A 23,645-nucleotide genomic window follows, 5' to 3' on the forward strand; every position below is an offset into this window, starting at 1 on the left:
TAGTTTTTATGCTTTGAAATAGAGAAGAATTTCAGCTTTACACCAGAGAACACTGGGCTGGAAATAGTTGTAGGTGCTGCAAATAGAAACCCTTCCCTGTGATATCTCAAGACAAGTGTGAATATAATCATGTCTGTGTGCTGGATAACGTTAACATATTTCTGATTACAAATATATATTCCAATATATCTTGTGATTAGCAAATAAGAGCATGAAGAAATTATGGTGGCACATTCTTACACACAACATGGTGAATTTTTAGTAAAAGCATATTTAAGAGGTGATGAATTAATTCAAAGATCTTTTTGATGTGATACTTTGACCAGCACAGACTTTTATACAAAAAGGAAAAATTAAGAACCTGAATACACTGATTATTTTACTTTCTCATCTAAGGCAGCTGGATTGCTTTGTTATTGAGACTGAAGTTTTTTGGAAGTTTTTCTCATTAGGCTTTAAGGTTAAGAAGGATTAGATGTTGGGAAGAAATCCTTCCCTGTGAGGGTGTGAGGCCCTGGCACAGGTGCCCAGAGCAGTTGTGGCTGCCCCTTCATCCCTGGGATTTCCGATGCCAGTTTGGACACTTGGTCTTGAGGACCTGGGACAGTTGGAGGTGTCCTTGCCCTGGCAGGGGTGGCACTGGCTGGGCTTTGAGCTCCCTTCCATCCCAAACCATTCTGACAGTCCATGATTAGCCCAGGTGCTAAGTTTCTCACACTCTCTTACTATAACAAGAGAGCTAGTTCTTGAAAAAGAAACATGGATTTTAATCATTGTAAAGCACATGAAAGCAGTCTGACCCCAAAACTTCTATTTGGTCAGTAATAATTTTTAAGTCTTGATCTAAGTACAGAAAATGCCACCATTAAGGTTGCCTGTATAGCTTTAGCTCTGCCTTATTTGTGTGTAAATATAGTCTGTCATGGCAAGTTTTAATACTTTTCTGTGTGATTGGTGTCCTGCACCATGTTCTGGGTGGACATTGTGTAGGAGCAGCTTTTCAATATATTGAATCACAGAATAGTTAAGGTTGGAAAATCCCTCTAAGACCATTGAGTCCACCCACTCCCCCAGCCCTGCCAGGGCCAGCACTGCCCCATGCCCACACAAGTGCCACAACCACATGGTGCTCAGATCCCTCCAGAGATGGGGACTCCACCCCTGCCCTGGGCGTCTGTGCCAGGGCTGGGCAGCCCTTTCTGGGAAGGCATTTTCCCTAATTTCCAGTCTAAACTTCTCCTGGTGCAGCATTAGGCTGTCTCCTCTCATCCTGTCTTGTACCTGCTTTGGAGCATTGTGGAAGTAAAGTAAAATTTGCAGAGGTCCTCAGTAATTCGGTGATTGAGTATCTGGACCTCTCTGTGGATGCTCTGACTGGTTCTCCTCCCCATTGACTTTCTTTTGACTCCAGATCCTCAGATTTTCTGATTTTTTATAATTTTATAACTTCCCTCCTTCCCTCCTCCTGTCATGAGGCAGGTACTGGGAGTCATTACCTCTAACAGCTCACCAAGACTTGGGAATCCACCCTTGCAAAATCAGATTGTCACTCACTAAATTAGACTGGACCTTTATTTCATTGCTCATCAAAAAGGCCATGGGATGTATATGGATGTTGCATGGAGCTGGAGGCAGATCTGTGGGGATGTAGTTTGGCTGCTGATGGTTTTGGGTTGCAGTCTGTCTGTCTGGGGCCCTTCCCTTTGTCTTCTTCTGTTGTCTGGAAGTAGCTAAAAACACCTCTCCTGTGGGATCAGGCCAGAACAAAGCTGTTCTAAACTTTTTGATCTCTGACAAGTTGTCTGCACTCAAACTACAGAGAGGATAAACTCCGGATCTCTTCAGTTCTGATGAACGTGTTATTCCTCCTCTTGTTCTGCTGCTCTCATCTTGTCTGGCCTCCTTGGGTTCCTCTGGGATGGATGGAGAAGCTGGTTTGAAGCATAATAAGACAGACTGTGGAGAAATATCCTATTTAAACCCAGAAACCATTAGGAACTGGTAATTGCCTCTGTGCTGATAACTCAGGTACATGTTTCTTAATCAGTTTTGGGCACAAATGAGGAGGTCTGATCCTTGCAATGGCACATATCCTGCACAGTAGTCTGGAGCTGAGGAGATGAATGGGCATCTGAAATGTTGTGCTGATGGGTAACTCCATAAAATCAGTCAATGTTTTGTGTTGGAGGGGAGCTTAAAGATCATCCTGTTCCAGCTACCTGCCATGGGCAGGGACCCCTGCCGTCATCTGCTGGTAGGTGTGGCTGCAGAACAAGGGTGCCTCTACATGACAAGGAGAGTTACTAGATTTGATGGGTTTTGTATAGTTTTTTCTCATCTTGGAGAACTTGGCTAGGGAATAAAAGTAATCATAAAAGGCCAGAGTGTTTCACAAAAGGAGAGGAGGCTCAGGAAGGTTGTGGGTTGGAAGTAACTTGGGAATGATGCTTCTGAGGTAGTCTGACCTGTTGGTCCCTGCATGGAAATGAATTTACACAGAAATGAAAAACCAGTCTGAATATGTATGGGGTGTTATGGTTTAACACTAGCCAGCAGCTTGGGTTTTTCTCCTCATCCCTTTTGCACCTGCATGGGAAAAAGCTCTTGGCAGGAGGGTGCTGCAGGAAAATGTGCTGGGGCAATACAGAATTGGACAACGGCACTTCTCTTTGTGGTTGCTTTGTGGTCGGGCTGTTCTTTAACTCTTAGCCAAGAAAAGAGGGAAATGTTACTGTGGTGCTGGATGTTGTATCTGCCCTCCAGTTCCTCTGCCATCCACTATGTCAAAATTGGAGTCTTCATTTTAATGCAAGAAAGCCAGACTTGCATTATCATGAATTCAGTGACGCTTTTCTTTCCCCATGGGAATCAAAGCTGTTGGTTAATGACGAGTTGATTTGAAGGTTACAAAGGAGAAGTGGAAAATGGTATGTCTTGTTTGCAAAAGATTAATTTCCTATTCCATTGTCCATAGCCAGTTGGCAGACAGTGTCAAGCTAGTTCCATCCTAAGCTAATGTTTTCCAGCTGGACAGTATTAGAACTGTGTTTTCAATTAGTAGTTTTCCTGGGGTACTTAGGAGTAATAGAAAGTGATTTACCTGCAGGGAAGCAATTCCTATTAGAGGCTGCAGCTAGGCAACATGTAACTAGCTGCTTTGCTTTCTTTGCTACTCAACAAATACCCACTGAATCACAAATCTACCACTAAATTTGCTTAGTTATTACAAAATCTGTTAGCTTCTCTCTGCAGCTCTTTGTGCGTTCAGATGTGCTGAATATTGCAATTATTTTTCTAAGTGTGTTTAACTTCCATGGGTGCCTGGGACTCATCCAAGTGTCTGAACTGGTTGCTGTAGCTTAGGTTTTTTTAGGGCTTGTTATCGGATTAATCTAAGTCTTGTAATCCTCTGCAGCCATGCTTAGAAGCTTTCCTGAAAAAATTTGGGAAGTTTATAATTTTGACATTGATTTCCACCTATCTTGAAGTGCTAAAGGCAAGAAGTTACCTTGGAAAAAACATGCACAGACTAGCAAGTGCTGGGGTTGAGCAAGGAACAGGGTCAACAAGAAAATGGTTGCATTGGGAAAGAATAATCCTCAAGTTGGAAAAAAATTATTTTGGAATCTTTTAGAGCAGAGCTGGAGCAATCTTTGCTGTGCTGTGTTCAGGGATTCAGCACGTGAAGCCAGTGCTAAATGTTGATTATCTTTGCATCCATGATCCTTAGTGTTTCCTAAAGGGAAAGGGAGAAGCATTTGGTGAGCAAAATCCTTCTGAAGTTCATTTAGTGTGTTCTGTACCATTGTACCAATGTGCATTTAATGCTGCTGTTTGAGGGCTTCACTGCAAATCCTGAATCAGACAGTGAGCTGATTCCTTAAAAATAGCAGATAAATAGATGGGAAGTAGCATCTTATTCTAGTAATTAGTTTGCTTTGTTATGGGAGAAAGTGCTTTTGAGTGGTTTAAAGGCTGCCAGAAGATCCCATCTGCTTGTGAAGTGCAGAGCTAAAGTGATGAGTTGATTTGGGAGTGGGTAGGGAGTACCACAGATTAATTAATAGATTTTCAGTCTATTTGTATTTTGCATCTGAGCGATACCCTTGTTAAATTCCTTTTATATTGTAATGAAGTTGCAACCAGCAGTAAAGGAGCAGAGAAATGAGTAGTAAGTCCTGTGTAAGTAGTAAGTGCAGGGTTTGGGGAAGCTGCAGGTGAGGAATGATTTGAAATGAATCATCTGCCAGCTCCAGCACTTCCACAGGGTGAATTCATGTTGATTTTGACATGTAGCTTGATTTTGGGCTGTTTCATGCAGCTGGAGTTCAGCGAAGAACTAAAGGCCAAGGAATGATGGTTTTTACAGCTTTTAACCTGTTCTGGTTGTCACTCTGGATGACTCACTTTCCCCTTTACTTCACATGTTGCTGACCTGCTTTTGGTCCATCAGATTTGCTGATGGACCAGCTTTTGTGGCGTCTCCCAACCTACTCACCTTCAGTGAGCTGGGTTACTGTAAGCACGGCAAGGACAGCTCCAGCGAGCTGAGACTGAGGGTCCTGTGCAAGAAGAGGATTTGGAAGGAAGCCAGGCGTGAGGTGTGATGCACAAAAGCCTCATCAAGCAGAAATGACCAGGCTGTGTCAAATCATAGAATTGGTAAGGCTGGAAAAGGCCTTTAAATCACCAAGTGCATTCATGAACACAGCACCACCACCGTGTTCACCATTAAACTGTCTCGAGTACCACATCCACAAGGTTATTGAACATTTCCATGGATGGTGGTGCCCATTTCCCTGGGCAGCCTGTGCAATGCTTCACAACTCTTTCCATGAAGAAATTTTCTCTAATATCCAGTCTAAATCTCCCAAGGCACAACTTGAACCACTTTCTTTTTGTCTGATCAAGATGTGTTAGAGGGGGACAGAGCAGCTTAGGGTTTCTCAAGGATGATATAAATAGGCTGAAAGTCATTCCTGTCCTCAGAAGGATAATAGTTGCAGGAAGGGGATGAAATTGAGGGATGGGGGGAGATAAACAGAATAATCCTGATCTGCTGTAGCACTTGCTGGAGATGGATCACATGCAGCCTTTGAGACCAGAAATGCCACTGTGGTTCTGCCTGACCTGGCTAAGGTAGGCACTGGGTTTCTCAACTTGCCTTTGGAAAGGCAGTTTAATTTCTAAAGTCTTATTTCTGGGCTTTCTGGCAGTTACTGGTTCTAGGAGCTTTTCCATGCATTAACACAGAGGAATTCCAAGGCTGTCTGTATGTAGCTGTCTTCTTGTCTTCAGCAAAACCACTTCCACTCTTTAGGCTCCCTCCTGGAGCATCAAGGTGACAAAGGAATGCACAGAGAGGACACCCCAGCTTTTACTTTCTATTTGGTGTTTATTCCTCTTATGTTGGCCCACCTGTAGGATGTGGGATCTCCTTTGAAGGAATGCCAGTGGTAGGAAGGGAGCGTTCCCTGGGCAGCTGAGGTGTGTAAAGCAGATTAGCTGCACTAGAACTCCGTAGAGGCTGGCTGTGATCCCTCCTACCAAAACAGCAACAAAAATACCCGATAAAACCTTCACCTAATGAATTATTTCCAGTAAACAAGTGCCTAGTATCTTGTTTTGAATGCTATTGCAAAATTATGGAAAAAATATTAGGGGAAACTTTTTCTACTCCCATGATACAATATCGAATATAGATCTTTGGAAGGGAGCTGTCATGAGATCAGCAGACATATCTGTTAAGCCTGCCTTGTATTTAGGGAACATTTGGCTGATAAGTGATTTTAACTAGTTTTCGGTTTGAAGACTGTAAACATTTCCGCAGGTTGGACCCCGATTTTAATTGATAAGGAGGAATTTGCTGCAAGGAGAGGAAGGAGCATGAAGTTTCCCACAGGAGAAGGATTTTCTAAGTTCATTTTTTCCCTCTAACGAGCATCTCTCTGATTGAAGTACTAATAACACCAGCAGCTTCTCAACAGCATTATCAAGGACTTATTTGCATTCATTTATGCCAAGTAGTTGTTTTGTGTGTTGTGTTTGCAATCTTCATCCAGCTGTCCCACTTTGTTGGGTTTTTTACTTTGTTTTCCTGTGCAAAAGCCAGCTGAGTGCTTGAAAAGAGCTGTAAAGGTCCTGCCCCTTCACCTGTACAAAATCAAAATAAATACCCGCCACTGCCCATATATCTGCACGTATCTCCCAGATTTGCTCCCCTTGGCCTCACTCATCCGTCCCTGCGTTGTGGCTGGGAAGTGAAGGAGAAGGACGAGTGTTGGCACCCATGAGTGGCCAGGCTCAAACTGTGACAGAGATTTGGTCATTTCAGGGGAGCTGCCTTGGAGCCCAAATTCAGCTGGCAGATCCCTCCCCTTCAGCCCGAGCTGGTGGCTGGCTGCTGCTGGACTCGCACGAGCCCTGAGAGCACAGAGCAGGTGTGGAAGAGGGGGAGCAGCCTCGGGGCCCGTGGGGCTGGGGCGTGCGGGCTGCACATCCGGGTGCTCAGATTTGTGTTCTCCGTGTCAGGCTCGAACATCCATCTCAGGGTTTGAATGTGATTTTTGTTAGTTTCTCTCATGCAGCAACCCAGTTCTGGGACCGACTCACTTCATTCCCCAGCCCCTCTAAAATTCCAAGGTAGCTAGCTATCAGGTACAAGGTAAATGTAAATTTTTAATCTAAACTCATTTATTGTGAATTATTGCTAGAAGTTCATTCATCTCTATCTTGCAGGACACACATACTACCCTGAGAATATAATTTTTAAAGCTTAATAATCTATTTTAAATAGGAAATTGCTTGTAACTTGTTTTGCAAATGTTCACTCAGATTTTAATGACACAATTTAAAAACTTGCAAATGGAATTTGACCCTTTTTCTACAGAGTGAAATCACCTGAACAAGTGGAATCAAGTAATAAAATTGAACTGTTTGGGTAATGTTCCTTTTCTCATCCACCACCATAAGATTTTTCCTTTATTTTAATTTTCTTCCTGGAAATTGAAAACCATGTAAGACTTATTTGATCAAACCATAGAAACATCTTTTCTTGTTAAGGAAAAAAAAAATTCTCCGTGTTGTTTTTTTAATACATCTTGAAACGCAATATGCTAGCAATGTATCACAGAACCTAAATAAAACTGATGCTGTGTTTGTGAAATTATACAGAATATTTATTGTTCTGGCCATTAGTTTTATGTGACACATTATTAACTTTTTGAATTTTTCAAGTACAAGCAGCATAAACAGAAATAATGAGATGAAATAAAAATGTTTAGGTTGAGCATCACACAATTCAACCTGCTTGGGGAAAGTATTTGGCTGTGAAATTGACTCCCAAGGGAACTGGTGGTGTATTCCACATCTGGGTCGCCTAGAAATAGCCCAGACAAATTCCTGGGAAATGCCCTGTTCATGTGGAAAATCCTGCTGAAGAAGTTGGACTAATGAAATCACCTGATCTGTTTCTTATTGATTTTAATGTCTATAATGGTTTACACTTTATGCATGCTAAATACAGATCAAAACTCTGAAACAACTGGAATTACTTGGCTTTTTGTGCTGGTTTGGGCCAGTAAAATCATCTGTGGAAAGCAGCTGACAGCAGTTTTCTCTGCCTCTGGGAGCAGGGGGTTGTGCCACCACCTGTAAGACACCTTGAGCTCCTGTTTCCACCCAGACAGGGCTGCTCCAGGCTAGGAGAGCTTGACTGGCTTTCTGCTGTTTATTTGGCATTTGTGTACCCTTCTGATTCTTGGAGTTCCTGGGGTTTTTCCCATCATGTCCATTGGTTGTTGCTTTGTTGTGGAGGAGCATGGAAAGCCCCTGCAGGGGAGGGTTCAGGTTAGTCACTGCAGGGATGGGGGACTCTGTCCCTGTGCCCCCTGAGGTGACAGCCCACCTGCAGAGCCCCCAGTGCCTGGGCTGATCCTAAAGGCAAGGTGGGAATGGTGTCCCTGTGGCCCTGAGGTGAGAGCCCAGCTGCAGAGGTCCCTCCCAACTGAAACCATTCCATGGTTCTGTGATCAGCTCCATGCATTTGTCTCTCCACTGTGCTGGAGGCACAGCTATCCCTATTTCTCTGAGGACCAGAGGTGCCTCAGGGCAGGGGCCTGATGACTCAGCCAGCTGCAGCTGTCTGTCCATGGTCACTGACTGTGGACTTTCCCACCCACTGGAGCACCAGGGCTTTGTTCTCCCCTTGTATCTGCTCCCGTGATGGGACTCTGCTGTTCAGGCACCTCTCAAAGCAGTCCTCTTGTGTTGAGTGTCTGAGAGATGCACCTTATTTGAATAGATTTGAATAATGTCTACTTTATTGTGCCATTAAGCCTTCAGTAAAAAAGAATCACTTCTATAATTCAACAATGGGTTTATCAAAACCTTTGAATGGAAGTTGCTGGCAGAGGCAGGTTTTAAGCATCTGATAGAGGTTGTTACAAAATTTGGAAATACACCTATTTTATGTACCTTTTTAAAGTTTACCCTTAAGAGCCATCTCTCACATCTGATCTCTGCTTTCCAAGTTCACTCAAAATCTTCTTGCAGGAGAATGGCTTGGATTTGCAACACAAGATGATATAGGGCTGTGTCAGGAGAGGTTTAAGTGGAGATTAGGAATGATTCTTCCCCCAGAGGGTGCTGGGCACTGCCCAGGCTCCCCAGGGAATGGGCACGGCCCCGAGGCTGCCAGAGCTCCAGGGATGGCCAGGATGGGATTGTTGGGGTCTGGGCAGGGCCAGGGGCTGGGCTGGGCTGGGTGATCCCTGTGGGTCCCATTCAACTCAGGGGGTTCCATAATTGTATGATAAGAGCACTCAGAAACCACGTGAGTCGGCACAGAAAGGAGACCTGAGATCCTCTGAGGTCTCCCCACCAAAATTCCACTTGATGAAGCCAGCCAGCTCCTCCTTAGACCTTTAGTGTCCTGGTGACACGTACCTAGGTCACATCAGGTGACAGGCAGGGCAGGGCTGGTGCTGGGTGAGGTCTGCAGGCCAGGGCCCAATGAAGCTGCTGGCTGGAATCTCACATTTCCCTCCCTGAGTGCAGAACCTGCTCCCTGGCTCCAGCGCCGGTTCTGCCTTGCAGAGGGCACAGCATGTCCTTCACTCCTGATCTCCCTGCTCAAATTCCAAATTCCTCATTCCATCACGCAACTCACTGCTGACCTCCCTGCTCCAATTGCAGATTCCTCATCCCTCAGTGGCTCTGAGTCATTCCCTCCCTGCTCTGTCTCCCGGCCGGCAAGCAGCGCTCAGAGACGAGATGCACAATGAGTCACAGTTCAGAAAACAGGTGCCTGAACTGGGGCTGTCAAAAATAAATGTGCAGGACTTGATTCTTTAGGCGAGTTTTTGTTGTTATTAACTGCAGCTTGTCTCAGGAAAAGCTGGATTTGATGGACAATAGGCCATTTTTCCCCTTTTAGTTTCAAGATGAAGCTTAGCTGCAGCAAAGTGATGTCGTACTTAATTCCTTCCAAATTAGTTTGCAACTGCCTGACAGATTTTGGGTGCATCATTATCCTTGCTGTGCATGGTTGAGAGAAATAAGGTTCCCCACACAGGGAAATATTAACAGTATTTTACCAACCCTCATCTTTTTTAGGATTGTTCAGCCTGGAAAATAAAAGGGTTTGGGTTGACCTAATTGTAGCCTTTCAGTACCTGAAGGGCCCACCAGGAAAGATGGAGAGAGATTTCACAAGGGCCTGGAGTGACAGGACAAAAGGAATGGCTTCCCACTTCTAGAGGGCAGGGATGGATGGGATATGGGGCAGGAATTGTTCCCTGTGAGGGTGTGAGGCCCTGGCACAGGGTGCCCAGAGCAGCTGTGGCTGCCCCTGCATCCCTGGCAGTGCCCAAAGCCAGGCTGGACACGGGGGCTGGAGCAGCCTGGGACAGTGGGAGGTGTCCTTGCTCCCTGCAGGGCATGAGATGAACTTTAAGGTCCCTTCCAACCCAAAACATTCCATGATTCTGATTGTTTTCTGGGCAGGTTGACAATGGAAGGAAGGAGACTCAGGGCTACATCCTGTCCCCAGTTATCTGTGCTGTGGAACCAGGAGAGCAGAGAGGAGCAAGATGTGTGACCTTGAGGACCAAAATAAAAAATCCATGGGAAGGGAAGATTGTGCCCACAGGGACTCATAATGAGAATTTCTGCCACACACTCAGGGTTCATTAGTTGGAAAGGGCAGAGAAGGAGAGAGGGTCTTGCCTGGGGCTGAGAGATGAGCTAAATTCCTCTCCAAGTCCCTTCAGCTCTGCAACTGAGAGATGTATAATGAACAACTTCTGTTTCTTTCTATTTTATGATGTGCAGGAGACTCAATGTGATTTGGATACCACAACAGAGCCACTGTGAGAGCCTGAAATGCCTCTCAGGTCACTGGTGCTCGAGAACCAGTGCAGAGAGGGACTCTTGGAGAGCTGGAGGAGGCAGTGCTTGTGTCCAGAGAAGGAATTCGGAGTGTTGCTCTTCCAGTTGATCCAAAAGAAGGCTGAGATGTACTGCAGAGTAAAGCCCAGGGAGAGGGTTAAGGCACAGAAGAACATGAGGCAGATGAATAAATTGAAGTGTCAATGATTTTAGGTTAAAAGAAAGTTTCTGGTGGCAGAGTGGTGAGATCCAGACCAGGGGATTTGGAAAGGTCTCCCAGAGGTGATGGCACAGGATGAAAGTGTAGCTACTCTTAAAGCAGAGAATTGTGCTTTTATGTGCCATTGCCTGTGTTAGTGGAGGGCTGGATTGGGTGACCCCTGAGGTGGATTTTCCAACCTCCTGTTTCTGCAGGTTGGCTGGAGGATGCTTAATGTGCTGCTGAGCATCCTCATGGGTTGGGAGGGACTCTAAAGGTCATCTTTCCATGGTCTGCCATGGCAGGGACAGCTCCCACTCTCCCAGGTTGCTCCAAGCCCCATCCAGCCTGGCCTGGGACACTGCCAGGGATCCAGGGAAAGCCACAGCTGCCCTGGGCACTCTGTGCCAGGGCCTCACCTCCCTCCCAGCCAGCAATTCCTTGCCAAGATCCCAGCCCAATCTCCCCTTGGCCAGTGGGAGTCAGGCCCTGCCAGGGGCTCTGAGCTCTGCCTGGAGCCTTCCCTTCTCCAGGGAACATTCCCAGCTCTCCAGCCTGGCTCCAGAGCAGAGGGGCTCCAGCCCTGCAGCAGCTCCATGGCCATTAATCCATTGAAAACAAATACATTGAAAAGTATTTTAAAATACAGTTTCTTATTCAGTTACTCCTTCACTGTCTTCCCTCCATCACTTCTCTGTGTGGCCCTTGCTGCTCCTTCTGCTCAGTGCTGAGGGTGAGCACAAGAGCTCTCTGTAACCCAAGTGCCATTCTCCAAGCTCTGGAATTGAGCAGAACTGTTTTATTAACAGTAGAATAAGTAGGATACTTGAGTGTCTCCAAAAGAAGACCAGCTTTGTGTTGGGTTCTTGCTCCCCCTCCAAGGCAGAAGTCCGTGGGCTCTGTTCCTGCAGTTCCTTCTCTGTGCTCTCTCTGTTACCTCTGGCAGTTGAGTCTCTGGGATACAGCACCAGGGTGTGCTTGTTTCCTTCTGGGAAAAGCTTTACTCTGAGCTGGGTCCCTTTGTTGGGGGTGGGGAGATGGAGAAATCTGCTGTCATAAACCAGGCAGCAGCTTCCATCATCCAGCCCGTGCAGCACGTATTTATCTGCCTGGCACAGACCAACAAACACTGCTGCAGTCATTGCAGTAAATGGGAGATATGGAAAGTTTTAAGTTTCATTTTGCTTGCTGTTGTCTCCTTTTGTCTTTTTTATTGAGCAGCGGTAATGTAACAGCATGTTTAACTCCTGTTCAGGCTTTTTCATGGCTTACATTGCATTGAGTTTCTGTTGAATATTTGAGTACTGTGGTGTAGTTTGATGCCTGATAGAAAAAGAACTAATTATTTCATTAACACCAGAGTGGAATTTGTCCATACTAAACAAGAAAACAGCACTGAGTGTATTGGGTAAAAATAGTGTTTCTCAGCTTTTATAGCTGATGTGGAACAAAAGAAGAAACTCTCCTGAACCTGTACTCATTGGTGAACACTTGCATCCTAATGTGGCTGTTATTGCAGCCCACAGTAGCACTGATCCTCTGTATTTGTGTGTGGGGTTGGGGCCCAGCTGAGAACATGCTTTAGTTTCTGGGCTGGGCTGTTGCATTTTGGCTTTCTAATGACATACTGAAGCTGGCTGTTGATCATTCAGGTAAAATCATCACAAGACTGCAGTGGGAGGGAGATGGTCACAGACACTGAGAGTCAGCAAGGGATCTAGTCTTCTGCTCCTCCAGGGAGAAAGCTGACTGTCTAGTAAACATTAGAATGACAGATTGAAAGGGCCTTAAAACCCATGTAATTCCCCCTGCCATGGACAAGGACACCTTCCAGTAGACCAGGTTGCTTCAAGCGCCGTCCAGCCTGGCCTTGAACACTTATTTTTGTTCTTGGGAAAATGTTGTTTACTGTGTTAATGCACAGAGTGCTGTTGAGGTGGTACATGGGCTTTAATTCTGGAAATAGAATTTGGAGTATCGAATAGCCGTGGTGGTGCATGCTGATATTAGTGACAGGCTGCTGATGGGGTCGATGGAACAAAAACCTCAATCCTGTTGATTACATAAGCTGCTCCTTTGTTATTGAATTTGGGGAGAAATACAAGCCTTGTGTAGTGCTTGACTTTTTAATAGCCTGATTTTTATTAAGTGAATGTGTTTTCTTGTGATGACTTGTGTTTTGATTGTTGCTGACAGTGGTTTTAGCTTTGCTGGCTGTGTGCTGGAAATCTGCCCAGCGCAGCAGTGTGGTTCATGGTGGTTCATGCCCTGGGGCTTGCAGGAGCTGAAGGAGCGATGCTGGGGGAAGAGGGAGGGTGTAACACGCTGTTTAACATTTGTTTTCTGCCGCTGCTTCCCTGGCTGCAGACTGTCCCGAAGCCGATCGCGCTGGAGCCCTGCTTTGGGAACAAGGCAGCCGTTCTCTCCGTGTTCGTCAGGTTGCCTCGAGGACTTGGGGGTATCCCACCACCAGGACAGTCAGGTGAGGATTGCTGTTGTCTCTGATGGCTTGGAATGAACTCTGTGCTCCTTCCCCAGCCTTACAGGTTCACCCTTCCCAATCCCACAGAAGCTGCTGTAGCCACAGTTCAGCTTGGGATGTGCTCAAGGTATTTTAGGGCTCCCTGGTCTGGGCCCTGCTGGCTTCCAACATGAGTTTTGAGTTAATTACTTAATAAGGTCAATTGATGGATGAACATTTGATATTGGACTATGCTTTAATTAACAGCTGAGTGGGGGAAAGAGTGATCTGGTACAGTCACGTTTGCAGTAGTTACCTGTGAAGTAACTTGGCCTTGTCACTTGGCCTGTCCAACTTTGTTCCCAGCTCCATTTGCAGGGGAACATCAAGTCACAGAATCATGGAAAGATTTGAGTTTGAAGGGACCTTAAAGATCATCCAGTTCCATCCCCTGCCATGTGCAGGGACACTTTCCACTATCCCAGGTTGCTGCAAGCCCCATCCAACTTGGCCTTGGACACTTCCAGGGATGGGGCAGCCACAGAGCAACTTGTGCCAGGGCCTCCCCCACCTCACAGGGAAGAATATCCCATCTAACCCTGCCCACTGTCAATCTGAAACCATTCCTCCTTGTCCTGTCACTAGAAGTCCTTTCAGAGCATCTCTGCTCTCCTCTTAGGAGCTCTGGACAAAGAGCTTTTCACCACCCACCCTTGTTCTCAACCCCTTCACACCCAAACCTGGTGTCAGGGCACTGGGACATCATCTCCTGGGCAGTGTGGGATTTAACTGGGGTTCCCCAGTGCCCAGTGAGCTTGGTGAGGCAAAGGCTTTAGAAAGAGGTTTGAATTGGATGGTTTGGTGTTGAGCTGGGCTGAGCTAAGTCCAGATGTGGATTGTCTGTGAATAGAGCAGGGAGGCCCTGGCACAGGGTGCCCAGAGCAGCTGTGGCTGCCCTATCTCTAGAATTTTCCAGGCCAGGTTGGACAGGGCTTGAAGCACCCTGGGATAGTGGAAGGTGTCCCTGTCCATGGCAGGGAGTGGAACTGGATGGGCTTTAGGGTGCCTTTCAACCCAAACCATTCTATGACTCCCTGATCTGCCGTGAGGAAGTTGTAGAGGTGATGTATCCATGGGAGGGGCAGTGAAACCTCCATGCACATTTCCTTTCAGGTTTGTTGTAGTCCACCTACTGGTGCAGAGAAAGATACCTTCAATATTAAGGGTTCAGCCTTTGACATTTAAAGATTTACATTCAGTAATACCCACCCTTATTGCATCTTTTCCTCCTGCTGTTGCTTCTAATTAAACATGCAGTATTTCAGCTCCTTTCAGAATATTGGCTGGAGTTTAATTCTTGGGCCACAACACTTTTCTAGTTTATTTAAAAAATTCTACACATTTTGTGGCCTGGAGGGATTTTCTCAGCTCTTTCTGAAGGGTTTATTGCTGTGGCTGTCCTGGTGCCTGACTGCTTGTTCTGTTGCCCAGGTCTCGCGGTGGCCAGTGCTCTGGTGGACATTTCACAACAGATGCCAATTGCCTACAAAGAGAAATCGGGCGCCATCCGAAATCGGAAGCAGCAGCCCCCTGCACAGCCAGGAACCTGTATTTGATGCATGGACATCAGAAACTGTCTAGGGTTTTAAACAAAATGGAAAAGTAATACCAAGGAGGAGGAAGATTTCCAAGTTGTGTCCCAAGAGACTAGAAGCACCCGGAAAAAAACCACAACTTCCTTGAACCCAGTTTTTTTCTCTCATCTACGTGCTAGTTGGCTTTATTTGACAACTGCTCCACTTAAGTTTTACTGACACATGGCTTCAGATTGCTCCTTTGTTTTCTTCAAGGTTAAAGCAAAGTGATTTCCTTGCAGGTGCGGTGAGGTCCGACGCCGCCACTCCTGGTCAGTGTAAATACAACAGTAGTCCAATGAATGACACTCAGGTTTCTACATGGAAAGTGCTTTGTAGTTCATGTATTTATCAAACTGTACAAAAAGAAAAAGATCCAGTGTTTACAGGTGTCAGCTCTCAACACATAAACACTACTATTAATCTTCAAAGCATCTTCATTCTTTGTTTTCATTTAATATGTAATTGTTCCCTCATTATTTCAGTGGAACTCTCTTCCAGGCACAGCCTTTTTGTAGTCATCATGGTCCAGGAAGGCAAAAGCTGGGATGGTTTAAAGGTTGATGTTGCTCAGACCACATGAAGTAACTGGAAAGTTGGATGTTGCTTTGGAAAGACTCAGTGTTTACATAGTCTTAACCTGCTTGGAGTACACCACACACAAGTGCCTAGACGTGAACAGATCTAGGAGTGAGGAGACTGCTACACACGCTGCTTTTTAACATAATTAAGTTCTTTTAAAGGTATGTATACTCACATCTAGAGTCACCCAAGGCACTCTGTGTCCTCTGTCCCATGCAGTCAGAAAAAATTGCATTTTCCTGACCAAGCAGATGCTCACCCAGATGCAAATATCTGGAAGGCACGTAGAATTTCAGTATCCCATAAGAAAACTCCCAGTTTCACCAGCATTTTCATAGAAGCAGTCTGTGTTCCAGTCAGACACATCACATTTTTCTGATTTTGGCCCCTTTCCTCCCTCTTCCCTCCCGCCATCCTCTGGGTGAGAGCTGAGCTTGGAGGCATTGCTCCTCAGTGGTTATGGTTTGCTCCATCTTCTTACAAAGTGTAAAAAGCAACACTCCGGGTGCCAGATCACTTGAGGATCAGGTAAAAAAAGAACTTTAAATAAAAACCAAGCACAGCAGCTTTGTTGGCACAGGTTTGAGTTCTACACGATGGGATCCTGGTATTTCCTGTTGAGCTTGAGCTCTGTTAGAGGTTGAAGAAGTTGCTGGTTGGTGAAAGGATGAGACTTGCAAGCAGCAAAGAGAAGGTTTGGTGTTTGGGGGTTGCATCAAACCATCTGAACTGCTCTGACAAGCTGGGATTGTGGTTTGAGGCTCGAGGTTGGACTGAGCCTGCCCATCTGTGTGTGGTGGTGTCCAGTGTGGCCCAGGGCCACACGGCATGGTGGGCTGCAGCTGGTGGGAGGGCTTGGTGAAGGTGCCAAACCAGGTGTGTGGTTATGGCTCCATCACAGTCATCATGGATTCACCCAGGCCACTGAGCTCTTGGGTTCTCTTGAGGACATCTGATGTTTAATAAATGGAGAAGTAACACGTGCAAGGGAAGTGCTCTTGGGTGTGGCCAGGCAGCACCTTTCCAAACTGAAACCCAAATAACTGCTCCTTTTTTCTGCGTGTTCTGGTGATCAGTCACATATCAGCCATTCATTCCTGGGGTGTTTTTTTCCTAACCATGTATTTTGAAGAAGCTCTTTGGAGCCTGGCAGCATTGCAATAAAGAGGTGGATTGCTGTGTGTGTCCAGACAGTGGTGATGGAAACAGCCTGATGGCTTAAGGACTGTGGTGGATGATAATTCTGATTTAATGTCATTTAACAAGTGCAGCGGGACTGAAATAAAATATTTGGACTGCAGAAAAATATTGGGAAAAATGCATTATATATATAAATGTATATAAATGCATCTGTTTCTAAAGTAGAAGTTTCAATGCTCTGTGAGGAGAAGGAATTATGATCGGAAAAGGGTTGAGATTTGTCTTAGAATGAAGGGATTTAGGCAATTTAAGTTTTACCTGATGCACGGATTACCTCAGACAGATTCATCTCCTGATAATATTTTCTAACTTGCTCAGTGATAGGGTTAATCTGAACTGGAGAAATAAGACTGGACTAAAATCCCTCCCCTGTTACTGTGTATTTTCAGCCACAATGCACATCCTGATGTTTGCAGGTTTCTTGTTGCTGCTTTTGGGAGGAGAACTGCCAGCCCAGATGGTGAAAGCCCCTGTGCTTGAGTGTCCCTCTTCAGGACAGCTCTTGGGCAGGTGCTTAAAGTTGTTGGGTTTTCCTGATCACAGACAGCTTTCAGAACCGTAGGTCTGGAGGGGTGATAGATTTTTACTTTAATAAAAAGACATAAATACAGAGTTTGGGATGTTTTCTCATTCCTGGAGAGCTGGGCTGTCTGGTCTGCAAAGCCTGCAGTGTGCCAGGAGTGTGGCCAAAATGAGGTGTCAGATACTGAAAAGGTGAGCAAAAATGATCAAAGTCAAGGTTTATCAGAACCAAAAAATGTAAATAGAGCAACAAGAATTACTTATATAACTAAAAGGAACTGGCTCCTTTAGGATGTAGCTCTGCCCTGCATCTGATCTCCATCCTGATGAGGGAGAAGAGAACTCTCATACATAGCTCTGCTGCAGTTTCATCCCAGCTTAGAGGTAAACAGGGAAAAACATGGGAAAGGATAGGGGAAAGAGGAATTGCTGGCAGTTTATCACCAGGCCAGTATCAAAAGTGAAGGATTTTTGGGTTTATTTCATTTGGAGGTGACATGGGGGACAAAGAACAACCTTATTTCATGGGAGAATCTGTAAATAAATGACAAATGGCACACAGATTTTGCACTTGTACATAAACTCTACAGTAACGTGCAGAACATGGAGAGATTTAAAGTGTATATAAACCAGAAAAATTACTGAATGTATTTTGGATGATTTTAAGTTATGTATGAGTTTTGTCTTAATAACTCCTTCATCTGATCTGTAGTAGATAACTTTCCAGAGCTTTAAACACCAGATTATATCGTGATATCTTGCAAAGCAGGGAGGCATAACTTGACTTTTGTGTGTTCAAATGTATTTCACTTAAATGTAGAAACCAAGTTAAATAATGGCTTTTCCATTTGAAAGGGGGAAAAGCAACATTTGGTTACAAGTAATAAAGGTCCTTATAGTGGTCACTACATGGAGGATTAAATCAGTAGTTTAAGGCCTTTGTTACTAAAATTGTGGCAGTGTTTCCATTCAAAATCACTATTTTCAGGTGTTTGTAACTGGCTGAAATTCAACATTCGATATCTTGACTCTCAGAAGATTTTCATTCTCTGAGAGGAGCCTTTAAAAAAATAGTAATGAAATTTCAGAACTGTTGGGTCCCTTTTATTCGAGAAAACAATGGTGCCACTGGATCTCCAAATAACACCTTTTTTTTTTATTCCCCATTTTCCATGGTTTTTAGCCCAGAATTTTCTCTGGGCTGGTGTAGCATGACCTTGCCATGCTCTGGCTCAATACTTGGGATACAAGAATATTTATGAGACACAACTTTTCAGTTGTTATTATCACTTTCTCTGGGCTTAAAATGCATTGTAGTGAAATTACCAAAATAAAGCAGGCATGGGGCAATGCCTGCAATTAACATCAAGCCATGGCATATACTGTCCCAAATGCAGTGGTGTGTTTCCATGGACGTGGCAGCCAGTGCTGGCAGATCCACACTGCTGAGGGGTAGTTTGTGTCCTGAAGGGTGCCCAAAGCTCCAGTTCTCTGCAGGGAAGGTGACCAAGGTCCCAGGCCCTGGGTTCGTGGGATGGCTGTGAATGGCACTGGGCTTGCTCGCCCTGCCTGAGGTGAAGGGAGGGTTTGAGGCTGGAATCAAACTTTGGGCCTTTTCTGTAACCCCTGGGGCTGGGCTGCCCCTCCGTCCTTCGCTGCTCCCGGTGTTCCAGCTGCTTTTCCTTCTCCGTGAGACCCTGAGCTGGGGACAGGCACCAGCTGCACCTCGGAGCCCTCAGCCCCGTCCCGCTGGAAACTGGGATTTATTTCCATTGAACTGCGCTGTGAGAAAGCAGCGAGCAGGCTCTGCGTGCCCGAGCAGCCCCGAGCTCCTCTGCCCCTCCGGGCTTCTCCATCTGGGAGCAGCCGGGGAAGGGAGGAAGGGGCTGCCTTGGCAGAGCTCCTGGAGCTGCAGGTGGGCTGTGCTGGGAAGGTGCTCCCCGAGTGCTGCAGGAGGGAGGGAAGGGATGGCTTGGGGTGTGCTCCTCATTTTGGGGTGTGTTCTTTGCAATTTTAGACAAATTCCTGCTTTTTCTGTTGGTAGCTGCTGAAAGGAGCTGAGTTTCCATGCCAGGACTACTACAATATGTGTTATCTGCTGATTTTTTCTGCATCAGGGCAGGTTTTGTTCAGTCTGTTTCTTTGTTCACACAATTTGTGTGTGTCTTCCAGGTACTAGAATTCCTTAGACATTTCCTCTCCATTTAGTATTGATTCCACAAACCTCACCAGTAGAAAAAAAGAAAAAAAAAAAACCCAATTGTCGCAGAATGTATCACATGTCAGTCCATTAAAAAAAAAGAAAAAAGAAAATAAAAAAAAGAGTTTTATATTACTCTGAAATTTGTGCACAATAAATGTTCTTTAAACTAAGATTCTTGAATTAATTGTATTCTGGATTTTTTCCCTCTTTGTTCTGTAATTATTTATGATTCTTATCTGTGTTCAGACTTGAGCTTAGTTTGTTAATATGTATAATTTAGCATTTATTGCATTCATATGTAAATAGGAGCAAGTATTGTAAACTATTTCATTGCTGGGGTTGTGGGTGTTATACATACACACATTTAGGATTGCAGTTTTTTGGTATAATTTTTTGTATTGTAAAATAACAGCTAATTTAAAGCCGGAACGAGAAAATTCTTGGGAGGTCTGTGCATTTTAAATACAAATGTGAAGTACATGTATATAAATAAAAGTAAATAATGCAAATCTTTCCTCTGAAATAAAAAGTAGATGATCTGGTTAAATTTTTCCTCTTATTTATTTTCTTCAGATGGGAGGGGAAATAATTGCAAGTGTTTTGAAGGCTTCTGGCTGAGGTGAGGGTGAGTTTCTCTTGTGGTGGTGGTGGGTATCAGTGGCTCCTGGCAGGTGCTGAATTTGGGAGGAGGAAGGAGGGATGTGTCCTCTGGGTGGGGGATGGATGGATGTAATTCAAAGAGTTAAATCTCTAGATTTTTAAGACAAAGGCAGTCATTAAATAGTTTCCATTTCTTTCTCAGGTTCACTTTCCCCCAGGTGCCCCTCTGGGGGAAGAACCTTTCCTGACCTCCAGCCTGACCTTCCCTGGCCCTGCTCCAGCTGTTCCCTGTCCCAGAGAGCAGAAACTGGAGCTGCTCCTCCATTGCCCCTCCTGATGTAACCCCAACAGAGCTATAAAATCTCAGCCCCTTCCCTTTCTTACTCTCACTAACAATTTTTTTTCCAGTAAATTTCTTTGTTTCAATCCAAAGAGGAAAAGCTCTCCCCCATGGAAACTGGATCAGCAGTTCTGCTGCTGGTTTATCAGATGTTGGCACCAGCGGGTGTTTCAGACACACACAGCAGCTGCAGAGGGAGCCAGAGGTGGAGGACACCTCCCACCACAGGGACTCACCTGCTGTTTGTCAGCTGTTGCAAGGCTTCTTGCCCTTCACAAAAGCTTGCCATTTGGTGAAATAACTCACTAAAGATGCCTGTCTCATGGTTATTCAGGCACTGGGGAAGTGACACTACTAGCCGACAATAAAAATCTTGCTGTGGAAGCAAGAATGTGGAAAGATCAACTGTAATTTTTCACTGACAGACACTCCACTTTACAAACTATAAAAGCTACACCAACCTTGCACAAAGCAAAAGTCTTCTGCACATTCTCTAGAAATTTGTGGGGCTTTTCCCCAAAGCTGGGACATCAATTTTGTGGTTACTCTCTCTACGGCTGAGTGGAAGGACTCTGTGTACTCTATGGGTGGTGAGTTCCACTGACTTCTGTTCTCTACTGTGTCTTTGCTAGCTTTAATATATATAACAATAGTATATAACAATATATATTTAATATATAACAATAACCTTGATGTTGTGCACTGTTTTATGTAATCTCTCAGTAGTTCTCTTGTTTTGTACTGTGTAGGAACTGTTCAAGGCCTTTTGTCTGTTACCTCCTGTCTGTTCAATAAATAACACATTTTATAATAGCCCTAATCAGCCAGCCTTAAGATCTTGTGAGCCAGAGGGATTGAGGTGCAGGCCACCTAAGCAGAGCTGCTGCCAAAAGCCGGTGCCTGAGGCAGGGCTTGTCTGAAGCTGTCACTTGATCCGTGACACCCAGGCAGCCGCGCTCCGAGTCCTGCCGGGACGCAATCGCTGCTCTCCATTTATTTTTATGTCACTCTCCAACTTTGGAATTAAGCACTGCTGGGATGAAGCAGAGTTGAACCTGACATTTATGAGCCATGAGGGTTTCAGCCACAGTCGCCTCCAAAGGCTGCTGTGCTGCTTCATTCCATGGCATTAAACTGGGATGCAGGAGCCCAATTCCAGCAATTGCTGCAGAGCTGAGCAGAGGATGCCAGGCTGACAGCACAGCGTGGGGTGTCCAGACTTGAAATGAAATGGGCAGGGGGTAGTGGTTTTAGAGCTGCTTTAAATTTATTTTGGACAGCAGGAAAAACCACAGAAGGCTGGAGCCATTTTTCATCCCTGCTCTGATTTTTCTTGTGTTGTAGCAAAGAAAAGAGGTTGGAAGGGAAGAGAGCATGGAGGTTTTCCAAGGCTTTGTGTCCATCCAGGATGATGGTCTTTGTCTTCAGCTGTCATTAATGAATGGTTTTGGGTAAGGAGCCAGAGAGGAATTTGAGGTCTAGCTTTTCTTTCCACAAACCTTTAGTATCGACCACTCACAGTAAGAAGGGACTTTAAGTCTTTATAAAACCAATTTAACACCCCCAGAAATCCTGGAGTGGAGGCTGGGTGGTGTTTGTTCCACCCAGGGAGAGGTGTGGTTTGGGTAAGCTCTTTGGTAGTTCCACATGGCTGGTTGGTGGTAAATCATCTACAACATGGCAGAAACACCAACATTTCCCTTTTTTTTCCCCCACTGGTGGGAAGAGAGGCATAAAAAAGAGCCAAAGTTCCATAGCCAATTGCCATTTGGGAAAAAAGAATTAGCAGATTCTTGAACTTCTCCCTGGGTTTTTGGTTTCTGAACTAATCAAGCAGCAAAGCAGGGATTGCAGGGACAGAATGGAACCACTGAGATCTTGCCAAAGGCATGAGGTGGGGGGAGATTTTCTAATGAGGTGAGAGCACCTGCTGGTGATTTTTCTGGCTGATAATGAGGCTGCTGGACCCAGGTGTCAGCATCACTGGAGGTGGGCTGAGCTACTCATGTTCCCATTGCAGGGTGGCTGGGAACAGCAACGCATCCCTAGACTGTGTCAGAGTCCCAACACCCTTGGTCACAGGATTTTGGGACACCATCATCACCCTATGGAAGCTCTGAGGTAAGGTACATGATGTCCTACTGTCACCTCTTCTCCTTGGTGACTCCTGAGAGTCAGTGACAAGCTTGGGATTTGGGATCTGCACTAGAGATGTCTCAGAAGAGATAAATCTTCCCCACAAAGAACAAGATTTCAGGGCTCAAACTGCATTGAAATGGGATGTTTTTCATTGGCATGTAGGGCTGGAACAAGGAGGACTTGGCTTCCAACTGCCAGAGGGCAGTGATGAATGGGATATTGGGAATAAATTCTTCCCTGGGAGAGTGTAAGGCCCTGGCACAGGGTGCCCAGAGCAACTGGGGCTGCCCTGGATCCCTGGCAGTGCCACAGGCCAGGCTGGACACTGGGGCTGGAGCACCTGGGGCAGTTGGAGGTGTCCCCATGGCAGGGGTAGAATTAGATGATCTACAGCCCCTTCCAACTCAAACTATTCCATAAGTCTATGATCAGCTACAGGATCAGGCCCTTCCTAGCCCCTCTTCTCTGTGTTCCTGGCCCATGTGCATCACTCAGAAACCACATCTGCAGGGAATTTAGCCAAAAAAACACTGACTGAAGCACTATGGCTCTACCAAGAAGGACAGCACCTTTCCCCTCCTTATTTCCCTGCTGCTTACAAGAAGCCCAGGTGCAGCTCCACAAACCTGTGAGGGCAGGGGCTGTTTCTGATCTTCCCGCATCCATGGTGACCAGCAATGCCATGGGAGGATGGGATTTAATCTCTCCTGGTCCTCATGCTGAACTTGAATCCAGTTTGGAAGCAAAACTTCAGTGGGTAGGTCTGGATTGTGGTGGCTGACCATGAAGTACTGTCTGGATCGGGAATTGAACCACAGCACGGCCATGTCTGGGGTCTCCATCCATCCATCCATCCATCCATCCATCCATCCATCCATCCATCCATCATCCATCCATCCATCCATCCATCATCCATCCATCCATCCATCCATCATCCATCCATCCATCCATCCATCCATCCATCCATCCATCCATCCATCCATCCATCCATCCCACCTGCAGCTCTCTGCCTGTTTTATCAGCTCTGCCTTCCAGGCTGCAGCCACAATGTGCCTCCAACAGAGTGACTGGCAGGATTTCCATTGACATGTTCCCTGGGATCCTTGCTTCCGCCAGAAATAATTTCCACTTCCCCTTAGAAAAAAACCCCATGAAATGCCTGGAACATTTTTCATGTCAGAGATAATTCTGCAGCTTTTCCCTTTGGCAAACATCCACTATTTTTGGAGAAATTCAGTGTTTTAATAACCGAAGCAGGATGTCTCCATCCCTATCAGCATTTTAGCACTGTTTGCTTGGAGATAATGTGTGGTAAATTGTTGTTTCTGATTTCAACATCCCCTTGCAGCAGTTGAACATCAGCTGCAGGATTTTAC

The 23,645-nt window shown here is 45.5% G+C and overlaps 1 protein-coding gene across 1 annotated transcript in view; it reads left to right on the plus strand.

Moving 5' to 3' along the window:
* Positions 1 to 19,737, plus strand: part of ATRN (attractin) — a 146,590-nt gene extending 126,853 nt beyond the window's left edge. The window contains exons 28-29 of the mRNA XM_039723794.1: positions 12,956 to 13,070; positions 14,541 to 19,737. Of these exons, the coding sequence (XP_039579728.1) occupies positions 12,956 to 13,070; positions 14,541 to 14,665 (240 nt within the window). The 3' untranslated portion in view covers positions 14,666 to 19,737. The remainder of the gene's footprint in view (positions 1 to 12,955; positions 13,071 to 14,540) is intronic.
* Positions 19,738 to 23,645: the final 3,908 nt, after the last annotated feature.

The sequence above is a fragment of the Passer montanus genome, unplaced genomic scaffold (assembly GCF_014805655.1).
Source record: "Passer montanus isolate IOZ18808 unplaced genomic scaffold, ASM1480565v1 scaffold109, whole genome shotgun sequence".
Classification (NCBI taxonomy): Eukaryota; Metazoa; Chordata; class Aves; order Passeriformes; family Passeridae; genus Passer; species Passer montanus.